The sequence below is a fragment of the Piliocolobus tephrosceles genome, chromosome 6 (genome assembly GCF_002776525.5).
Source record: "Piliocolobus tephrosceles isolate RC106 chromosome 6, ASM277652v3, whole genome shotgun sequence".
NCBI lineage: Eukaryota > Metazoa > Chordata > Mammalia > Primates > Cercopithecidae > Piliocolobus > Piliocolobus tephrosceles.
This window is the reverse complement of record NC_045439.1, coordinates 147,544,508-147,567,998: the sequence shown is the minus strand read 5'-3', so window position 1 is coordinate 147,567,998 and position 23,491 is coordinate 147,544,508. Positions and strand designations below refer to the sequence as shown.

At 41.0% G+C, this 23,491-nt stretch overlaps 1 protein-coding gene across 1 annotated transcript in view; it reads left to right on the top strand.

The window, feature by feature from the left end:
• Positions 1–23,491, top strand: part of KNL1 (kinetochore scaffold 1) — a 73,762-nt gene that overhangs the window by 41,912 nt on the left and 8,359 nt on the right. Inside the window, exons 14-22 of the mRNA XM_026456349.2 lie at positions 8,442–8,557; positions 11,231–11,321; positions 11,878–11,994; positions 13,193–13,280; positions 16,486–16,560; positions 16,733–16,772; positions 17,944–18,045; positions 18,479–18,579; positions 21,582–21,650. Of these exons, the coding sequence (XP_026312134.1) occupies positions 8,442–8,557; positions 11,231–11,321; positions 11,878–11,994; positions 13,193–13,280; positions 16,486–16,560; positions 16,733–16,772; positions 17,944–18,045; positions 18,479–18,579; positions 21,582–21,650 (799 nt within the window). The remainder of the gene's footprint in view (positions 1–8,441; positions 8,558–11,230; positions 11,322–11,877; positions 11,995–13,192; positions 13,281–16,485; positions 16,561–16,732; positions 16,773–17,943; positions 18,046–18,478; positions 18,580–21,581; positions 21,651–23,491) is intronic.

Here is a 23,491-nt window from a genome sequence, read left to right as displayed (position 1 = left end):
AAAAAAAAAAAAAAAAAAAAAAAAAAAAAGAAGCTTTATCCAAAATAGATAAAGAACTCTTACAACTCAATAATAAAATTACAGTCCAATTTAGGCCTGGCTTGGTAGCTCATGCCTGTAATCTTAGCACTTTGAGTGGCCTAGACTAGAGGACTGCTTGAGCTCAGGAGTTTGAGACCAGCCTGGGCAACATAGTGAGACCCCATCTCTATTTAAATAAATAAATAAAAACAGTGAGACCCTGTCTCTATTTAAATAAATAAAATACAACCCAATTTAAAAATGATCAAAGGATCTGAAAAGATATTTTTCCAAATAACAGTCATGTGCTGCATAGGGACATTTTGGTCAACAGTGAACCACATATACACAGGCGGTCCCATAAGATTTTTATGGAGGCCAGGCATGGTGGCTCACACCTATAATCCCAGCACTTTGGGAGGCCAAGGCGGGTGGATCATTTGAGGCCAGGAGTTTGAGACCAGCCTGGCCAACATGGCAAAACTCTGTCTCTACAAAAATTAGCCAGGCATAATGGCGTGTGCCTGGAGTCCCAGCTACTGAATCACTTGAACCCAGGAGGTGGAGGCTGCAGTAAGCCAAGGTCACGCCACTGCACTCCAGCCTGGGCAACAGAGCAAAACTCTGTCTCAAAAAACAAATATATATATATAATGGAGCTGGAAAATTCCCAGTCTAGTGACATTGTGGTGATGTAGCACAACACATTACTCACATGTTTGTTGTGATGCTAATGTAAACAAACCTGCGCTGCCATTCCTATTAAAGTGTAGTACCTATAATTATGTACAGTAACATAGTACTTGATAAAGATGACAAACCATTAGGTTGCTGTTTTATGTATTTACTATACTTTTACTATACTGTACTCTTTTTTTTTTTTTTTTTTTTAAAGAAGATTCTTTTTTTGTTCGGCGGGAAGAACTGTGGCGGGCTCTCAGCTCACTGCAAGCTCCGCCCCCTGGGTTTACGCCATTCTCCTGCCTCAGCCTCCTGAGTAGCTGGGACTACAGGTGTCCGCCACCTCGCCCGGCTGGTTTTTTGTATTTTTTAGTAGAGACGGGGTTTCACCAGGTTAACCAGGATGGTCTCAAACTCCTGACCTCGTGATCCGCCCGTCTCGGCCTCCCAAAGTGCTGGGATTACAGGCTTGAGCCACCGCGCCCGGCCTATACTGTACTCTTTATTGTTATGTTATTTTATTTTTTTGAACCAGAATCTCACTTTGTCACCCAGGCCAGAGTATAATGACCCTGGCTCACTGCAGCTTCAAACTCCGGTGCTCAAGTGATTCTCTTGCCTCAGCCTCCCAGGTAGCTAGGATTATATGCACAAGCCACCACACCAGGCTAATTTTTAAATATTTCATAGAGATGCGATCTCGCTCTGTCGACCAGGCTGGTATCAAATTCCTGGCCTCAAGCAATCCTATCTTGCCCCTCAAAGTACTGGGATTGCAGGTGCAAGACACCATGCCTGGCCCTTATTGTTATTTTAGAGCGTGCTCCAACTTATAAATAAAACAAATTAACTGTAAAACAGCCTTAGGCAAGTCCTGCAGGAGTTATTCCAAAAGAAGGCGTTGTTATCATAGGAGATGATAGCTCCATGAGTGTTACTGTTCCTCGAGACCTTCCAGTAGAACAAGAAGTGGAGGTGGAAGACAATGATATTAATGATTTTGACCCTCTGTAGGCCTAGGCTAATGTGTGTGTTTGTATCTTAGGTTTTTGTTATTGTTGTTGTTTGTTTGTTTTTGAGACCAAGTTTCATTCTTGTTGCCCAGGCTGGAGTGCAGTGGCACGATCTCGGCTCACTGTAACCTCCGCCTTCCAGGTTCAGGAGATTCTCCTGCCTCAGCCTCCCAAGTACCTGGGATTACAGGCACATGCCACCACACCTGGCCAATTTTTGTGTTCTTAGTAAAGACAGGGTTTCACCCTTTTGGCCAGGCTGGTCTCGAACTCTTGACCTCGTGATCTGCCCACCTTGGCCTCCCAAAGTGCTGGGATTACAGGCATGAGCCACTGCGCCTGGCACGTGAATATACCTTAAAATTCATTTAATTGTATACTTAAATGGATGGATTGCATTGTATGTGAATTATATCTCCATAAAGCTGTTTAGAAACAAATCAATTCCTGGAGAATTATATATTTGAATGCAAAAGGTAAATCAAGAATAGAAATTGGGAAGATGGGCACACCCTTTTTGGGCTTCAGCCTCATTGCCATGATAGCTACCCCTTGCCAGTAGAATCCTCTTGCCTCAGCTGTCGATAGGGAGGAGAAAGGAGCTTAAGTGTGCATCCAGGGGCTAATACTCTTTTTACTTTCCCTTTATAAGAAAAGTAGAAAGAGTATCAGGTGACCAAGACCAAACAGAGGAGACCAGAGGGGAAGGATAGGAACAGAGAGGATGCTGGCAGGGTGAAGGAGGGAGAGGATGCTTTACGAATTGATCCTTGACAAATTGATGTTATGAATCTTCCCCTTTCCTCCCAGGTCTTGCTGAAGTCAGGAGGGGCAATGATAGGAAAATACATCTGGGAACAAACTTATCAAAATGGGAAGAGAGTTCAGGGTACTTCAGGAAAGAAGTTGATAATCCCAAAATAGGAAAAGGCCAAAGAGATGGATTATATATGGACCATGGAAAATGAGGTTCATGGCTGTGGGAATCTGTTTCAGGATTTAAATGACTGTGGCTCTTTTAGGGTAGAGGAATTTGGGAATTTTTTTTTTTTTTTGAGATGAAATTACGCTCTTCTTGACCAGGCTGGAGTGCGGTGGCACGATCTCGGCTCACTGCAACCTCTGCTTCCCGGGTTCAAGCGATTCTCCTGCCTCAGCCTCGCAAGTAGCTAGGATTACAGGCATGTGCTACCACGCCTGGCTAATTTTGTATTTTTAGTAGAGGTGGGGTTTCCCCGTATTGGTCAGACTGGTCTCAAACTCCCAACCTCAGATGATCTGCCCACCTTGGCCTCCCAAAGTGCCAAAATTATAGGCGTGAGCCACTGCACCCACCTGGGGAATGTATTCTTGAGGCAGGGGGAGAGATGTGTGCCAGCCCTCATAGACATGTACACAGCTCCCATATACGTACAGTGGCAGGAACTCAGTTGGCAGCATGAGCAGAAGATGCTATTGTAGAGGCCCATGACCCCCTGCATGCTCATGTAGTGACTCAGGGCAAAGCACTGTAACTCACATCCCGTATAAGGTTGAGGAACTGTTGTGTTTTTTGGGGTTTTTTTTTTTTTTTGAGTCGGAGTCTCACTCTGTCGCCCAGGCTGGAGTGCAGTGGCGTGATCTCAGCTCACTGCAACCTCCACTTCCCAGGTTCAAGTTATTCTCCCTGCCTCAGCCTCCCCAGTAGCTGGGGTTACAGGTGCCCAACACCATGCCTGGCTAATTTTCCTATTTTTAGTAGACATGGGATTTTGCCATGTTGGCCAGCCTGGTCTCGAACTCCTGACCTCAGGTGATCTGCCCACCTCGGCCTCCCAAAGTGCCAAAGTGCTGGGATTACAGGCGTGAGTTCCTAGCAGATCTCTGGAAACGTCATCTTGTGCTTCCTTTTATGTGTTATGAAAGTTTATGATGAAACCTCCTTTTTAAAAAAATTTTAGTATTATAGGAAATTTCAAACATATCAGAAAATAGAGAATAGTTTTATTAACCCCCTGTGTGTCTGTCACCCAACTTCAGAAATTATCACCTCTTGTCTTGGTGCTATGGCTCACACCTGTAATCCCAGTACTTTGGGAGGCCTAGGCAGGAGGATCACTTAAGGTCAGGAGTTCGAGACCAGCCTGGCCAACATGGTGAAACCCTGCTCTACCAAAAAAAAACTAAAATTAGCTGAAAGTGGTGGTGCATGCCTGTAGTCCCAGCTACTCGCAAGGCTGAAGTGGGAGAATCACTTGAACCGGGGAGATGGAGGCTGCAGTGAGCTGAGATCACGCGACTGAGCTCCAGCCTGAGCAACAGAGTGAGACTCTGTCTCAAAAAAAAAAAAAAAAAAAGATATATATGAAACATAAATTAATTTCGTGTATAGAAATTTCCCCTGCCCCCCATTATTGTGATGCAAACCCCAAACATCATCAGTCTATAAGTATTTCAGTATATATTCCCTAAAAAGATGAAGACTCTTATTTTAAAAACATATCCAATATCATAATCATACCATAAAATGATTGATTATTCAGTCAGTGTTTATATTTCCCTGATCGTCTCATGCCTTTTTTTTCCCCCAGTTTGTTACCTTGGGATCCAAATGAGATTCAAACATGGCCAATTAGTTGAAATCTCTCTTTAGTCTTATAATCTATAAGGTCCTTTTCCATCGCTTTTTCTTTTTTTCGTCTTTTTTTTTTTTTGTATTTTAAAAATATTTTTAATCTTCTTTTTTTTTCTTTCTTTCCTTCCTTTTAATGAAGAAATCAGGTTTTTCCTGTAGAGTTTACCACAGTCCAGATGTTGCTAATTGTGCATGCCCAAATATTTCTCTGCCCTTGTTTTTTTTTTTGTAAATTGATAATAGGCTTGATCAGATTAACAGAGTTTTCTTTTTTTTCAAGTTTACTTCATACTTGTAATCCATTAGGATAATGTCTGGTGATGACGTGTATGCAGCCATTAATTCATTAGGGGTTGTAAAGAAGTGATCTACTCCAGGTTGAGCATCCCTAATCCAAAAAATAAAAAATCTGAAATGCTCTAAAACCCAAAATTTTTCAGTGCTGACATGATACCACAAATGGAAAATTTCACACCTGACCTCATGTAATGAATGGGTTGCTGTCAAAATGTACTGTGAGTCAAGAATGATGGTGATGCCAAACAGCCACAGATAGTCCACATGGGTGGCTGAGGTAGTGATACCTTTGCTTTATGATGGTTCAATGTATATAAGCTTTGTTTCATGCAAATTATTTAAAATATTGTATGAAATTACTGTCAGGCTATGAGTGTAAGATATATATGAGGCCAGGCGCGGTGGCTCAAGCCTGTAATCCCAGCACTTTGGGAGGCCGAGACGGGCAGATCACAAGGTCAGGAGATTGAGACCACCCTGGCTAACATGGTGAAACCCCGTCTCTACTAAAAAATACAAAAAACTAGCCGGGCGAGGTGGCAGGCGCCTGTAGTCCCAGCTACTTGGGAGGCTGAGGCAGGAGAATGGCGTGAACCCGGGAGGTGGAGCTTGCAGTGAGCCGAGATCGCACCACTGCATTCCAGGCTGGGCAACAGAGCAAGACTCTGTCTCAAAAAAAAAAGATGTATATGAAACATAAATTAATTTCTTGTATAGACATGTTCCATCTCCAAGATATCTCATTATGTATATGCAATATTCTAAACATATGAAAAAAATTCCAAAATACTTGATTGGGCACGGTGGCTCACACCTGTAATCCCAGCACTTTGGGAAGCCAAGGCAGGCAGATTGCCTGAGCTCAGGAGTTCGAGACCAGCCTGGGCAACACGGTGAAACCCTGTCTCTACTAAAAATACAAAAAAAGTAGCCAGGCGTGGCAGCATGCACCTGTAGTCCCAGCTACTCGGGAGACTGAGGCAGGAGAATTGCCTGAACCTTGAACCCAGGAGGCAGAAGTTACAGTGAGCCAAGATCACACCACTGCACTCCAGCCTGGGTGACAGAGCGAGACTCCATCTCCAAAAAGAAAAGAAGAGAAGAGAAAAGAACAGGGAAAAGGGAAAAAGGAGAGGGGAGGGGAGGATAATCTGGGTTCTAGTGTTGTCATATTTATATTTAGAGATGGGGTCTCTCAACATGCCCAACTAAAGTTTAAAAACTGTTTTAGAGACAAGCTCTTGCTGTGTTTCTCAGGCTGGTCTCAAGTTCCTATCCTCAAGTGATCCTTCTGCCTCAGCCTCCTGGGATTACAGCATGAGCCACTGTGCCCAGGTCTGCCATTTATTTTTCTTTTCTTTCTTTTTTTCTTTTTTTTTTTTTGAGACAGAGTCTTGCTCTGTCACCCAGTCTGGAGTGCAATGGTGCGATCTCAACTCACTGCAACCTCCACCTCCCGGGTTCAAGCGATTTTCCCACCTCAGCCCCCCAGGTAGCTGGGATTACAGGTGCCCGCCACCACGCCCGGCTAGTTTTTGTATTTTTTAGTAGAGACGGGGTTTTGCCAGGTGGGCCAGGCTGGTCTTGAACTCCTGACCTCAGGTGATCTGCCTGCCTTGGCCTCCCAAAGTGTTGGGATTACAGGTGTGAGCCACCACGCCCGTCTGCCATTTCTTTTTTTTTTTCTTTTTTCTTTTTTCTTTTCTTTTTTTGTTTGAGACAGAGTTTTGCTCTTGTTGCCCAGGCTGGAGTGCAATGGCGCTATCTTGTTTCACTGCAGCCTCCACCTCCCGGGTTCAAGCAATTCTCCTGCCTCAGCTTCCCGAGTAGCTGGGATTACAGGATGTGCTACCACACCTGGCTAATTTTGTATTTTTAGTAGAGACAGCGTTTCTCTATTGTTAGTCAGACTGGTTATGAACTCCCAAACTCCGGTGATCCGCCTGCCCCGGCCTTCCAAAGTGCTGGGATTACAGGCATGAGCCACTGTGCCCAGCCTTCCATTTCTTTTTTAACCAGTACATACAGTTTTGATTGTTATGTTTAAGTCTAGCCTTAAACATCTTTTTTTTTTTTTTTTTTTTGGCTGGGTGCAGTGGCTCATGCTCATAATCCCAGCACTTTGGAAGACCAGAGCAAGAGGATCACTTGAGTCTAGGAGTTTGAGACCATCCTGGGCAACGCAGCAAAACCCCATACCTAAAAAAAAAAAATTTGGCCAGGCATGATGGCTCATGTCTATAATCCCAGCATTTTGGGAAGCCGAGGTGGGCAGATCACCTGAGGCCAGGGGTTCGAGACCAGCCTGGCCAACATGGTGAAACCCTATATCTACTAAAAATACAAAAATAGCCAGGCATGGTGGCACACACCTGTAATCCCAGCTACTGTGGAGGCTGAGACAGGAGAATCACTTGAAGCCACAAGGTGGAGGTTGCAATGAGCTGAAATCACTCCACTGCACTCCAGCCTGAGCAACAAGAGCAAAACTTAATCTCAAAAAAAAAAAAATTTTGTTTTAATTAGCCAAGCGTGGTGGCTGGCATGCACCTGTAGTCCTAGCTTCTTGGCAGACTGAGGCTGGGGAATTGCTTGATCCCGGGAGGCTGAGGCTGCAATGAGCCGTGATCACACCATTACACTGCAGCCTAGGTGACAGCCAGACCCCATCTCAAAAAAAAAAAAAAAGTTTAGTCATAGCTGGAGACAGTGGCTAACATCTGTAATCCCAGTGCTTTGGGAGGTTGAGGCAGGAGAATCACTTGAGGCCAGAAATTCAAAACAACGAATTGCTGGGCAACGTAGCAAGACCCTATCTCTACAAAAAATTTTAAAATTAGCCAGGCATGGTGACACACCTGTACTCCTAGCTACTGGAGAGGATGAGGCAGGAAGATCGCTTGAGCCTCGGAGTTGGAGGTTCATTTGTGGGGTTTTGTTTGATTTTTGTAAATAAGGAGCTGACTTGATTTTTCTCTTTTCTTTCTTTCTTTCTTTTCTTTCTTTTTTTTTTTTTGATGGAATCTTGCTCTGTTGCCCAGGCTGGAGTACAGTGGTGGAATCTTGGCTCACTGCAACCTACACCTCCCGGGCTCAAGCAGTTATCCTGCTTCAGCTTCCAGAGTAGCTGGGACTATAGGCGTGTGCCACCATGCCCAGCTAATTTTTGTATTTTTAGAAGAGACAGGGTTTCACCATTTGGCCAAGCTAGTCTCAAACTCCTGACCTCAAGTGATCTGCCTGCCACCTCCCAAAGTGCTGGGATTACAGGTGTGATCCACTAAACCCAGCCCTGACTTGATTTTTTCAATACTGCATCAAGGACATCAAAGCCATTGGATTAGTGCTATAAAAACATTTTTAAATAACCAAATTTTCCCTGCCTTATTTTATAATTGGAGGATATGCCAGAAAAGTTTGAGTTCAGCCTGGGATAGAGTAAGGATCATGGCTAGAGAATGGGAATAGTTACTAGGAAACTGGCTTAAAAAAAAAATTAAAAAGCGTTCCTGGTAAGTTTGAATTTTTAGGTAGTATTTATTTTCTTAACATAGCCATATTCAAACTACTGTCATTCCCATGTGAGTAAGAAAAACCACAGTTCCAGTAAACATATATGGGGAAAGGGACTTAGAAATCAGAGACTTGAATTTAGATTCTAATTTTTTGCTTACTGGCATTGTGAACTTGATGGAGTATTCAAATTTTTCTTTATAGAACGTTGTAAAATAGGCACTCTGAAATTTGAGTTAATTCTTATATATGGTTTTGTCTACAAGATACCAGTTCTCAGGGACTGAATTTTTTTTTTCCAGTTTACTATAAACACACCACCTACTCCAGAAGACCTGATGTTAAGTCAGTATGTTTACCGACCCAAGATACAGATTTATAGAGAAGATTGTGAGGCTCGTCGCCAAAAGATTGAAGAGTATGAAAGCTTTAATTTTTATGTGTGTTTTTTTGAGGGGAGGGGAGGGATCAGTGAATAGTTTGTGTGGTAAGGTTTTGATTGAATAACACTGGCATGGGGTAAAGTTGATGGCATTAATTGGCAGTGTGATGTGGGAGAAAGAGCTTTGGCCTTGTAGTCAGATTGAAGCTCAATCTTGGTTTCAACACTAGCTGTGTAGCCTTGGGTAAGTCATTTAACCTTCATTTCCAAATCCATCAAGTGGGGTTAATAAAACCTACTCGGCCAATAGATATGAACAATAGAAATGGCGTATATAAATTGTTTTCATACCGTTCTTGGGAAAAAGTAGGTCCTTAATAAGAATAAACAGTAATTATTAGATTATGGTATCATAAGTTGATTGCTAGAGAACATCTTCAAAAGAAAATACCCTTTAGAGATTTATGCAAGATGAGTAACCCTAATATGGAAATTGGAAATCTGAAATGCTCCAAAATCAAAACGTTTTAGCCGCCAACATGATGCAAGTGGAAAATTCCACACATAAATACTTAAGTACTTTACACAAACTTTGTTTCATGCACAAAATTGTTTAAAATATTGTATAAAACTACCTTCAAACTATGTGTACAAGGTATATATGAAACATAAATAAATTTTACGTTTAGGCTTGGGTTTCACCCGCAAGATTTCTCATATATCCGAATAGTCCAAAATCCAAAATACTTCTGGTCCCAAGCATTTCAGATAAGGGGTACTCAATCTGTATATAGTGCCTGAAATCAGATTGCCTTTGAGTGTATAATTTTACCACATTTACGCTTGTTTACGTATATGAAAGAACATGGTTTTACTTAGAAGATAGCTCATTGCTATGGTATACGTAAATACTGCAGACTGATTTACAAATTAGATATATCTAGATTCCCTTAGGTAAATCAGACTTTAAAACTCAGAATAATGTTTATGTCATACTCATCTGGGACTATCCAACTAAATTTGAACCAATCTAACAGAAAAGAAATAAAATAATCTTTAAGAATTATCTGTGTTTTAGAAGTAGAAGAAAAAGAATATTAAAAAATTTTTAAAAGAATTATGTAGTTTTAAAATCAGAAATGTAAGATATTTCAGATTTGCCTGATTCTGTTCATTTAACAAATATTTATTGAGCACCTATATCTGCCAGTGTACTATACGATGCACTGGGGTTCATCACTGAACAAAACTGGCAAATCTTATATCTTCATGTTGTTGGAAAGAATTGGCTGGGTCAGGATTTTCCTGAGAATGTTTGTTTGTTTGTTTCTTTGTTTCTTTGTTTATTTTAATTGAGACAAGAGTCTTGCCATGTTGCCCAGGTTAGAGTGTAGTGGCGCCATCTCAGCTCACTGCAACTGCCGCATCCTGGATTCAAACAATTCACCTGCCTCAGCCTCCCGGGTAGCTGGGATTACAGGTGCCCGCCAACATGCTGGGCTAGTTTTTGTATTTTTAGTAGAGACGGGGTTTCACCATGTTGGCCAGGCTGGTCTTGAACTCCACCCACCTCAGCCTCCCAAAGTGCTAGGATTACAGGCCTTGAACCACCGCACCAGCTGAGAATGTTTATTTTGAATGAAAGAGGATCTTACACTCAATGAGCAGTCGGTTTAGTTGTGCTTTACTGTTTGATTTTGCATCTGTGTGCCTGCATATATCCTCTACAAGAGATCTTTTATTTCCGTTAGATATTTATTTTCTCCATTTATTAACAAAATACTAATATATATTGAGACTATAATAGCTTTGCTGCTCTTATAAATGCTATTCTAAAAATGTGAAATATGACTTTGAACTGAATTGGAAAGTTTTATTTATTTTTTATTTATTAATTTTTTGAGACAGAGCCTCACTCTGTCACCCAGGCGCAATCTTGGCTCACTGAGAAATTCGCCTCCCAGGTTCATGCCATTCTCCTGCCTCGGCCTCCCGAGTAGCTGGGACTACAGGCGCCCGCCACCACACCCAGCTAATTTTTTATTTTTAGTAGAGGCAGGTTTTCACCACATTAGCCAGGATGATCTCTATCTCCTGACCCCGTGATCTGCCCACCTCGGCCTCCCAAAGTCCTGGAATTACAGACGTGAGCCACCGCACCTGGCCAGGAACTTTTATTAAAATAATATACAAAAAAATTAAGTGGGCGTGGTGGCACGCACCTGTATTACCAGCTAACCGGGAGGCTGAGGCAAAGGCTGAAGCAAGAGAATTGCTTGAACCCAGAAGGTGGAGACTGCAGTGAGCCAAGATTGCACCACTGCACTCCAGCCTGGCAGCCTGGCGACAGGGTGAGACTCCGTCTCAATAATAATAATAATAATGATAATAACAGTAGCTACAACTTTATAGCAGCAATCATTGACAGACCTTAGGATTCTTTATAAGCAAAATGTTTCACATTGGAACAAGTTGGTATGTTGAGATGAGAATTCTATTAGTGACAGAAGTTTTTTTGATTTATGACATTCTTGAACTGTTATTCAAGTGAATAATCAGATTGAATAATCAAGCTTTTCTTGAATGAATTCCCCTCTTATTATGTAGAAAAAAACTAGGAAGAATTAAATTAAGCCTGACTGTAGATCTGGGCTGGTTCGTTCAAACTGGCTTCTGAACCCTGTGCTTATTAACTTTTCTGTATTTTAGATTAAAGCTTTCTGCATTGAACCAAGATAAGCTGTTGGCTGATATAAATAAGAACCTGTGGGAAAAAATGAGACACTGCTCTGACGACGAGGTACTTTTGTCTCATTTTCTGAATGGGAATCAGTAAAGACATTCTGATCAATGTTTATTGTGAAATAAGTAACTGTTACTTGGTCATCAGTGATGAGTTATTTAACTTATTTTTTAGGTGTAATGTGGTACCAGGGTCTTATTTAATTACACACAATTGTTAATATGTAATCTTTTCAAACCTGAGATCAATTTAATATATGAACTATAGTTGACGTTTATTTAGAGTTCCCTCCTGGCTATTTGCCTTTCACTTAGATTTAGACGAAGAAAAGATTTACTTTAATTGATTAAATAGCAAGCGACCCATTTTATAAATGTGCCCTAATATATTAAAAAGTTTCATTAACTAGGAGCCTGTCATTTTCTAATTCATAATATGAATAAGTGAATTAAAGGCAGGAATCAAAACTGCAATCTTTTTTCTGGTCTTAGACAACAATTATATGGAATTAAATTTGCCAATGACAAATGTCCTGCCTTAGGATAGGCAAATCCATTTACCTCTTCTGACTCATTTGTTCTAGTACAATGTACTCTCTAACTTTCCCTTCCAGCTGAAGGCCTTTGGAATTTACCTTAACAAAATAAAATCACGTTTTACCAAGATGACTAAAGTCTTCACTCACCAAGGAAAAGTGGCTCTGTATGGCAAGCTGGTGCAGTCAGCTCAGGTAATTTGAGACAGTTAATATCATAGAAAGAGATATTAAAATTACTTTATAGTGGTTATAGAATATGAAGAATCTTCCTTCGAAGACATGTGAATAAGACTTGGGCAAAAACTTACAATTAAGAGGTAAGGTTCAATTTGTCAAAAGTGGCAAATCCTGGCATCTTGAGTAATACTGGAATATAATTACTAATGTGGACCTATGTCTAATCTCAAATACTATTATCCATTATACACACTGAAATAAAATATATAGGATTCTGGTCTCCCATTGCTAAGGACTATACCATAGTATTATCTTCTTCATAGTCCATACTAAGCTGTATATGTTATGTACATGTGTTTAAAGCAGCATTTCCCAAAATGATTAGCTTCTTTAAAAGGCTCTGCATTAAAAAACTTTCCATTGGCAAATAAGTATGGGAAATGTTGCAAGCAATATGCCCTTTCAGAGAAATACAATTTTTTAAAGTCTAAGCATAAATGCTGTAATTCTTTTTGACCACTGTTTCCCATGTTTAGTTCATCATAGAAATGTTTTTAAGTAATAAATATTAATATATTGTATTCCATGGAACACTTATATAAATGCTAAAATAAAGTACCAAAATTAGTTTTATGTCAATATGCTTTTTAAATTATTTCATTTTCTTTTAATAAAATATTTTATTAAATTTATAAAATAAACTTATTTTCCGGAGTTCTTTTGGCTAAAACTTATTTTAATAAAATTATCTTTTATTTTTTAAGTTCCAACTTAAAGCTTTGACCTTCATTTTAAGTTTTGCCTGTTTGTGGCCTGGGCGTGGTGGCTCACACCTATAATCCCAGCACTTTGGGAGGCCGAGGCAGGCAGATCACAAGGTCGGGAGATCGAGACCATCCTGGCTAACACGGTGAAACCCCATCTCTACTGAAAATACAAAAAATTAGCCGGGCGTGGTGGCGGGCGCCTGTAGTCCCAGCTACTCGGGAGGCTGAGGCAGGAGAATGGTGTGAACCCGGGAGGCGGAGCTTGCAGTGAGCCGAGATCGAGCCGCTGCGCTCCAGCCTGGGCAACAGAGCGAGACTCCGTCTCAAAAAAAAAAAAAGATTTGACTGTTTGTGATCATGATAGAGCAATTATGTGAGCAATCTGAACCATTTATAATCTTTTCTTTAGAGGTTTAACCTGACAGTCTATAATCTTTTGTATTTAGAATGAGAGGGAGAAACTTCAAATAAAGATAGATGAGATGGATAAAATACTTAAGAAGATCGATAACTGCCTTAGTGAGATGGAAACAGGTAAAGTATTTTAAATACTTTTCCAAAAAAAAAATTTAATTGTATCTAAATGCTCTCCTACAGTAGAGAATGTTGATACCACAATATTGAAGACTTTTTTAGCAACTTGAGATATTAAATTAGAGTAAATTGGCTGTACACAGTGGCTCACGCCTGTAATCCCAGCACTTTGGGAGGCTGAGCTGGGCAGCTCACTTGAGGTCAGGAGTTTGAGACCAGCCTGACCAACATGGTGAAACCCCATCTCTACTAAAAATTTAAAAATGAGCTGGGCGTGGTGGTGGGCGCGTGTAGTCCCAGCTACTCAGGAGGCTGAGGCAGGAGAATCCCTTGAACCCAGGATGCGGAGGTTGCAGTGAGCCAGTATTGCGCCACTACACTCCAGCCTGGGTGACAGAGTGAGACTCCATCTCAAAAATAATAATAATAAAACAAATACATAAATAAGTAAATTAGAGCAAATTAAAGTTCCTTTACTATAGTCATCCATAATACAATCAAGAGCTTCTCAAGATAACCTAGACTGTAATTTTGTGTTTTTTAATAGATGAATTTATCTCAGTTTGAAAACTGTATCTTTTCAGTTTGGCCTTTCATAATCCCAACTTTTTAGAGTTACTCTCCTGAAACTGCTTTCTCAAAGATCACATGATTCTGCATAGTCATCAAATTTTGTTCTTCTCAGTCCTTAGCCATTTTGACCTGTTTCGGCATTTGACACTGATGACTGTTATTTTCTTCCTGAAATGTTCATCTCCCTTAATCTCTGTGATAATGCACTACCTTGACCCAGTTGTTTTCTCCTGGCTGCTCCATCCAGCTTCTCTGTTGGCCTCTCTTTCTCTAACTGATCCCTTGTGGGGATTTATATTTTATCACCTATTCTTTTCTATATTCTCTCCCCCAGTGCTTTCGTCTGCCTTAATAATTATGTGACTGATTCCCAAATTTAAATTCCTCAAGCATTTTTTGAGTATGTACGGCATGCCAGGTACTGTGCTTAATATCAGAAAAGAAATAAAAATATTTAAGACACAGTTTTTGCCCTAAAGTAGCTTATAATCATTTCAGGTGAGGGCATCTTTAGCCTCTCTCTCTTGAGTTCCAGACTTAATTTCTAGCTTCCTTCTGAACCTGTATGCAAAAATATCCTTAAACACCTTAAACTCTGAATACAGTCTGGGCAACATAGCAAGACACTACCTCTATAAAAAACAAAAGTTTAGCTCTGTGGTAGCACATGCCTGTAGTCCTAGCTACTTGGGAGGCTGAGGCAAGAAGATCTCTTGAGCCCAGGAGGTCAAGGCTACAGTGAGGCAAGATCACACCACTGCACTCCAACCTGTGTGACAGAGTGAACTAAATAAATAAATAAATTTAAATACATTCTCCCAGCTCAAAAATTAAATCCAAAAACTTGTTCTCTCTTATGATGTTTCTCATCTTTATTTATAGCAGTCACAATTCTTATACATTGTAAAAGGCTCAATACTTTCATTGTCTTTGAGGTTCTCTTAACAAGTCCTGTCATCCGCAGCTTCAGTATCTCATGTGTTTATTTCCCTTTCCCATTAAGGCTCATCTTAATTCTGAAATGTGCTATTTTAGTCTTCTATCTAACCTTTATACATTCTTACCATTATTCTGCCTCCTTCCAGTCCAAACTGCACATTGCTGCCAGATTAATAATTATGAAAGACAGTTTTCATCAATGTTACTCCTCTGAAAAATTTCTTTCCATTTATTACAAAGTAAAGTCCAAACTTAACTTTCTTTTTTTTTTTTTTTTTGGAGGCGGAGTCTTGCTCTGTCGCCCAGGCTGGAGTGCAGTGGCCAGATCTCAGCTCACTGCAAGCTCCGCCTCCCGGGTTTAGCCATTCTCCTGCCTCAGCCTCCTGAGTAGCTGGGATTACAGGCATCCCCCACCGGGCCCGGCTAGTTTTTTTTTTTTTTTTTTGTGCATTTTTAGTAGAGATGGGGTTTCTCCATGTTAGTCAGGCTGATCTCAAACTCCCGACCTCAGGTGATCCACCCGCGTCGGCCTCCCAAAGTGCCAGGATTACAGGCGTGAGCCACGATGCCCGACCCAAACTTAACTTTCTCTGTGGATGGCTTAAAGGGAAAAAAAAAGGTCCAAACTTCTGAGCTTGACATTTCATATCCTCCACAGTTGTATTCAGATTTACATGATTTGTTACTACTCCCATACACGTCTTAAATTCCAACCAAACATTGCTATTTTTATGCAGTTTGGCCACTTTTTGAGACAAAGTCTCGCTCTGTCACCCAGGCTGGAGTGCAGTGGCATGGTCTCGGCTCACTGTAACCTCTGCCTCCTGGATTCAAGAAATTCTTGTGCCTCATCCTCCCAAATAGCTGAGATTACAGGCATGCACCACCACCCCCAGCTAATTTTTGTATTTTTAGTAGAGATGGTGTTTCACCATCTTGGCCAGGCTGGTCTCAAAACTCCTGGCTGCAAGTGATCTGCCCGTCTCAGCCTCCCAAAGTGCTAGGATTACAGGCGTGAACCACTACACTTGCCTTTTTTTTAAAAAAAAAAAAAAAAGAGAGAGAGAGTCTCACTGCAGCTTCAAACTCCTGGGCTCAAGGAATCCTCCCTCTTCAGCCTCCTCAGTAGTTGGACACTTACAGACACATGCCACTAGCCTGATCATTTCTACTTGTCTTTGCTGCTGCATACTACATTCTCCTGTTTTTCACCAAAGAAAGTAGTCTATATTCCTTGAGCTCCCACGGCTCTTTTGCTAGTACTTCTTATTTTACCCATCACATCTAATTGTATTATAGTTATTTTGTATAGTTTATCTTCCTGATTAAATTATAAGCTCAGTGGAGGCAAGAATCAGCTCTTCTTTTTCTCCATGTCCTTCAGAGTCCCTAGGACTATGTTTCATTCAGAGTAAGTGCCTAGTACATGTTTTTTGCACTGAATTGACCACGAGTACATGAATTCCGTAGTCTAAACTTCACCCCTTTGTTGACTACCTTACTTTCTGTTTCACAGAAAAAAAAAATATAAGCCGTCAGACTGGTACTTCTAAACTTTCTACTACCAAAGAAACAATCTCTCGTTGTTTAATAAATTGTTTTTGACTGGATTATTCTTTTTTTTCTTCCTTATTTTGTTTTCTTTTTCACTTATTTTTTACTGAATTTTTCTAACACATATTGTCTATTTTAGAAGCTAAGAATTTGGAGGATGAAAAAGATAATCCTGTGGACAAATGGGATTCTGAAATGAGAGCTGCAGAGAAAGGTAATTGAATTATTTAAGGAGATAAATGGGTGTGGGAGAAGCCCTTCTGTTCTGAGTTTGTTTATATACTTAGGTGAGATTAAGTTAGGTAGAATTTTCAATAAAACATGATTTTTGTGGCAACATTCTAATATGTTTGTTCTGTTTTTTTTTTTTTCTTTTTTTTCCAAAGAATTGGAACAGCTGAAAACTGAAGAAGAGGAGCTTCAAAGGTCAGCCTTTAATCCAAGTGTTAGAAAATATAATGCTAAACTACAGAAGGCTAGATGACTTCCTGCCTCCAGAGACTGACAAAATTGGGGACATGAGTCTTGACTTAGGCTGACTCAGGGCTTCTCCACTTTGAATGGAAACCTAGAGTCCATCTTAGTCAACAGTAGTTTTGAAACACTGTTTACAGGGCATTTATCCACCACAGTGTTTCTCAAGCTTGAATACTACCAGTATCCTTTTTGTTTAATAAATACAAATATAAACAAGTATAAAATGAAGTATAGCCGGGCGCAGTGGCTCACGCCTGTAATCCCAGCACTTTGGGAGGCCGAGGCGGGCAGATCACAAGGTCAGGAGATCGAGACCACAGTGAAACCCCGTCTCTACTAAAAATACAAAAAATTAGCCGGGCGCGGTGGCGGGCGCCTGTAGTCCCAGCTACTCAGGAGGCTGAGGCAGGAGAATGGCGTGAACCCGGGAGGCGGAGCTTGCAGTGAGCTGAGATCCAGCCACTGCACTCCAGCCTGGGCGACAGAGCGAGACTCTGTCTCAAAAAAAAAAAAAAAAAAAGTGAAGTATATATTTCTTAGGCCTATAAATCTTATTCAACTATAAATCTAAAAGAAAGTAAATAGAAATAATGACAAAACCACTAAAATTCTAGTTGACAACATTAATTTGACAGGTGATAGTGTTTGGCTGAAATTAAATTGATACTAGCAAAATGATTAACAAAGATACGTTCTGTTTAGCTCTTACAACTAAACAAAACCAAATACAGGCAGAAAAAAGCAAAACTGACATCTCAGTTTTAAAGTAGATCTTATCTACATTATGCTTATATTTTTATATTTTTGCTTTTTATCAAAAATATAAATGTAATATTTAAACAGTATCTTAACATGTGAATCCCAAGGATATCTTCATGGATCCTAATTTGAAAAACAATGATTTATGCCTTTCCCAGGTAGACGCACTTCTAAATTAATGCTTATTAAAAACAACAACAACAACTAAGAATGCAGAAATGGATGCCATACACCTAACATTATTACCTCAGTGGGGAGTCATGTAGCCTGCGACTTCTTATTATAAACCTTTTATATTGATAGAGTCTGAATTCTCTAACAAAAGCCTTATCTCTCTCTGAATATCTGCTTTTATTTGCAGAAATCTCTTAGAACTGGAGGTGCAAAAAAAGCAGACCCTTGCTCAAATAGACTTTATGCAAAAACAAAGAAATAAAACTGAAGAACTGCTGGATCAGTTGAGGTAAGGAAATGCAGGTGTCATTTGTTTGTGTTTTATTCTGTACCTTGTGGTTGTCTGAAGCGACTGGAGCAATTGATGTAATTTTATTGTGTTGGTGTTCTTAACCTATACAGTGCTGTTTCAAAAAGAGTCGGTGTACTCAGCAGTAAGTTGAAAATAGAGTAGAAGAACTATGGAATTATAATTTCTCAATATTTTATATTTTTCATTGCCTACACTTGGTGTTTCTCCAATATACAACTCAAGATTGAGTTCTTAGTTATTTTAAAAGCTTAAGTTTGTACATTCACAATATTTGAATTGAAATATTGTCTCCCAGTCCAGTGGAAAAACATTAGCAGCTGCTGTTGGTACTGTTAGGGTGGTATCAGAAGTTCTCTTTTATCTTAATTTTAAAAATGCTTTTTTAAAAATCTTGTTTATCTTTCTTCAGCTTGTCTGAGTGGGATGTTGTTGAGTGGAGTGATGATCAAGCTGTATTCACCTTTGTTTATGACACAGTACAACTCACCATCACCTTTGAAGAGTCAGTTGGTAAGGAGCCAAAGTGAGATAATTCCTTTACAAAAAAATAAATGGCTACACTCACTAAAGATTCAAATCTTTATTTTACTATACTGATAACTGTTGACATGATGAGAGCACTGCTGAAAGTCTTAGAAGAGTCAATCATAAATAAAAATTTTGCTATCAAAATAATGGATAAACATGCCACTCATGTCTATTTACTGAGTTTCTTTCTTTTCATCTCCATCTTTCATGATAGAGAATTTACCCTAATGACTGGTGATTCTTCTTCTTCTTTTTTTTTTTTTTTTCTTTTTTTGCTTAAGAGTGAGGCCCTGCAGGTCACGCCTATAATCCCAGCACTTTGGGAGGCTGAGGCAGGGGGATCACTTGAGGTCAGGAGTTTGAAACCAGCCTGGCTAATATGGTTTACCCCCGTCTCTACTAAAACTACAAAAAATTAGCTGGGCATGCACCTGTAATCACAGCTACTCGGGAAGCTGAGACAGGAGAATCACTTGAACCCGGGAGGTGGAGCTTGCAGTGAGCCAAGATCGCGCCACTGCACTCCAGCATGGGCAACAGAGTGAAACTCTGTCTCAAAAAAAAAAAAAAAAAGAGGCCCTAACAAGTTAATTGGAAGTTCTGTGTGTATAGGTGGGTTTATCATCTAAAAGGATGAAATCACTGTATAGGGTGGAAATCACTGTATGGTAACTGGACAGAGGCCCAGTACTAATTGTCAGTCTCTTTTAGGTCTTTTCTCTTTAACCAATCTGCATCAACATGGCCAACCATGGGCAAACATGGCCGTATTGGAACTTAGGATCTTCACAATCTCTGGGCCTCTAAACCTGATTCTCCTTGAAAGTTTCTTTTCTCTTTTTTTTTTTTTTTTTGAGGCGGAGTCTTGCTCTGTTGCCCAGACTGGAGTGCAGTGGCCGGATCTCAGCTCACTGCAAGCTCCGCCTCCCGGGTTCACGCCATTCTCCTGCCTCAGCCTCCCGAGTAGCTGGGACTACAGGCGCCCGCCACCTCACCCGGCTAGTTTTTTGTATTTTTTAGTAGAGACGGGGTTTCACCATGTTAGCCAGGATGGTCTCGATCTCCTGACCTCGTGATCTGCCCGTCTCGGCCTCCCAAAGTGCTGGGATTACAGGCTTGAGCCACCGCGCCCGGCCCGAAAGTTTCTTTTCTCAATGAGTAGTATTACCTTCTGTCCAGGTCCAAAATTAAAACTTAGGAATCACTTTATACCTCTTTCTCCTTTGCTGTACATAATTCAAATCATCAGTACGACATGCTGTTTTTGTTTTTATTTTTATTTATGTATTTATTTTTTTGAGACAGTCTCACTCTGCCACCCAGGCTGAAGTGCAGCAGTGCAATCTCTGCTCACTGCAACCTCTGCCTCCCAGGTTCAAGTGATTCTCCTGCCTCAGCCTTCCAAGTAGCTGGGATTATAGGCTTGTGCCACCACACTCGGCTAATATTTTTATTTTTTGTGGAGATGAGGTTTCACCATGTTGTCCAGGCTGGTCTCAACTCCTGACCTCAAGTGATTTGCCCACCTTGGCCTCCCAAAACGCTCGATTACAGGCATGAGCCACAGCGTCCAACCTACTGGTTTTAGTTTCTTAATATTCATCCACTGTTTTTCATCTGTTCTGTCAATAATCATCTCTAACCTAGATGGCTACAGTAACATTCCAACTGGACTTTATGGATCTTCTTCTCCCTGAAGCTACAGTGATTATTGAAAATCTGACTATGCACCTATTACTCAGGCTAATGATCAAAGTATTTGATCTAGCCTATGAAGCCTTGCCTGAATTGAATTTTTCTCCTTTTCCTGTCTCATACTACCTTCCTACCTCTGCATGCTGGCCACAGTGGACTTCTTTTATTTCCTTAAATGATCGTGGTCTTTCCTGCTCAGCTGTATTTATCCTATCTCAACACCTTCATGCTGATGTTTCCTATGCCCAAACGCTCTTTTCCACCACTTCACTAATGAACTCCTACTAATAATTGTAAGAGCTCAGCTCTCAGTGATCAGTTTCTCGCCCTTCTGTTGTATGTTCTTGCTTCCTGTGGTTTTCCTTAATAGTGCTTATCATAGTTTGTAGTTCTTGCTGTGTTTATTAGTGCAGTTATCTGTGCGTCTCCCTGAGTTGTAAGCTTCTTGAGGGCACAGGTTGAATATGCTGTTTTTCTCATGCTATCCACAGTACCTAACACATAGAAAATATGTAACAAAGCATTCAACAGAGAGAAAATAATCAGTTTAGGAGACAGATAACCCTAGAGTCTGGAGGAGCTAGCAGCTATCTCAGCTACCTAAAACGTATTATAGCAATGCTAAAAGCATAACTCATTTTTACTGTATTTATACAAGGATAGTAGTTGTAGGGAGATCATAGCCATTTTCCTTATATGATTGCTGAAAATAAAATTATCTTTGCACAGAAGTTGGGGGTTAAAAGAGGAGGCCTTAACAAATATAGCTGTATACTACCTTTTAAATGTCCTTCAAAGACATACCAGTCAGTGTAGTTGAACAGTCTCAGGGGAGCCTTTACTAAATACAGAGAATAATGATTCAAGGATAACCCTTCAACTTCCTGTGGAAAAACTCTGCTACGCAGAAGGAGTAGGATTCTAAAGTACTGAGTTTTATGTGACTTCAAATCAGGTAGTTAAAAAAAAAAAAGGCCGGGCATGGTGGCTCATGCCTTTAATCCCAACTCTTTGGGAGGCCAAGGTGGGCGGATCACGAGGTCAAGGGATCAAGACCATCCTGGCTAACATGGTGAAACCCCGTCTCTACTAAAAATACAAAAAATTAGCCAGGTGTGGTGGCACGCGCCTGTAGTCCCAGCTACTCAGGAGGCTAAGGCAGAAGAATTGTTTGAACCTGGGAGGCGGAGCTTGAGTGAGCCAAGACCGCGCCATTGCACTCCAGCCTGGGAAACAAAGTGAGACTCTCTAAAAAAATTTTTAAAAATCATTATTCTGGTTCTTTCTAGTTGGTCTCCCTTTCCTGGACAAGCGTTATAGGAAGATTGTTGATGTGAATTTTCAATCTCTGTTAGACGGTAAGTTGAAAACATTTAAGCCTTTAAAAATTTGTTGGGGCTGGGCACTGACTCATGCCTTTAATCCCAGCACTTTGGGAGGCTGAGGCGGGTGGATCACCAGGGGTCAGGAGTTTGAGACCAGCCTGACTAACATGGTGAAACCCCATCTCTGCTAAAAATACAAAAACTAGCCAGGTGTGGTGGCACCCTCGTGTAGCCCCAGCTACTCAGGAGGCTGAGGCAGAAGAATCACTTGAGCCTGGGAGGTGCAGGTTGCAGTGAGCCAAGATCACGCCACTGCACTCCAGCCGGGTGACAGAGTGAGACCTTGTCTCAAAGAGAAATAAAAATAAAAATAAGGCTGGGTGCGGTGGCTCATGCCTGTAATCCCAGCACTTTGGGAGGCCGAGGTGGGCAGATCACGAGATCAGGAGATCGAGACCATCCTGGTGAACACGGTGAAACCCCATCTCTACTAAAAATACAAAAAAATTACCCAGGTGTGGTGGCAGGTGCCTGTAGTCCCACGTACTGGAGAGGCTGAGACAGGAGAATGGCGGGAACCCAGCAGGCAGAGCTTGCAGTGAGCTGAAATCCCAACACTGCTCTCCATCCTGGGGCAACAGAGTGAGACTCTGTCTCAAAATAAATAAATCATAAATAAAATATTTATTTAAATAAATAAAAATAAAAATTTGTTGGGCCAGGTGCAGTGGCTCATGCCTGTAATTGCAGCACTCTGGGAGGCCGAGGTGGGCGGATCATTTGAGCTCAGGACTTTGAGACCAGCCTGGGTAACATAGCAAGACCCTGTTTCTACAAAAATAAAAATAAAAATTTTTTAATTAAAAGAAAAATTGGCTGGGCGCGGTGGGCCATACCTGTAATCCCATCACTTTGGGAGGCTGAGGCAGGCGGATCACCTGAGGTCAGGAGTTCGAGACCAGCCTGGCCAACATGGTGAAACACTCTATCTCTACTAAAAATACAAAAATTAGCCAGGCGTGGTGGTGGATGCGTATAGTCCAGCTACTCAAGAGGCTGAGGTGAGAGAATCGCTTGAACCCAGGAGGTGGAGGTTGCAGTTAGCCGAGATTCCACCGCTGCACTCCAGCCTGGGCCATAGTGAGAAACTCTTATCTCTAAATAAATAAATAAACAAATAAATAAATATTTGTTGGTGCTTTACAGGTATAAATTGCACCTTGAGAACTCTTTCACAAACTATGTTAAATATAAGCAACGACAACAGTAATAATGTTTTCTTAGAAATGTGTATTAGACATAAAACTGCTTGGGTAATGTTCCAAATTTTTGGTAGCTTTTAAAAGAAATGATTTTTTTGGCCAGGCACGGTGGCTCACGCCTGTAATCCCAGCACTTTGGGAGGACAAGGAAGGCAGATCATGAGGTCAGGAGTTTGAGACCAGCCTGGCCAACATGATGAAACCCCATCTCTACTAAAAATACAAAAATTAGTTGGGCACGGTGACAGGTGCCTATAATCCCAGCTACTCAGGAGACTGAGGCAGAATTGCTTGAACCCGGGAGGTGGAGGTTGCAGTGAGCTGAGATCGTGCCACTGCACTCCAACCTGGGTGACAGAGCAAGACTCTGTCTCAAAAAAAAAAAAAAAATGATTTAAAAAAGATTATTGGCCAGGTGCAGTGGCTCAAGCCTGTATGTAATCCCAGCACTTTGGGAAGCTGAGACAGGTGGATCACTAGGTCAGGAGATTGAGACTATCCTGGCTAACATGGTGAAACCCCGTCTCTACTAAAAAATACAAAAAAACTAGCCAAGCGAGGTGGCGGGCGCCTGTAGTCCCAGCTACTTGGGAGGCTGAGGCAGGAGGAGAA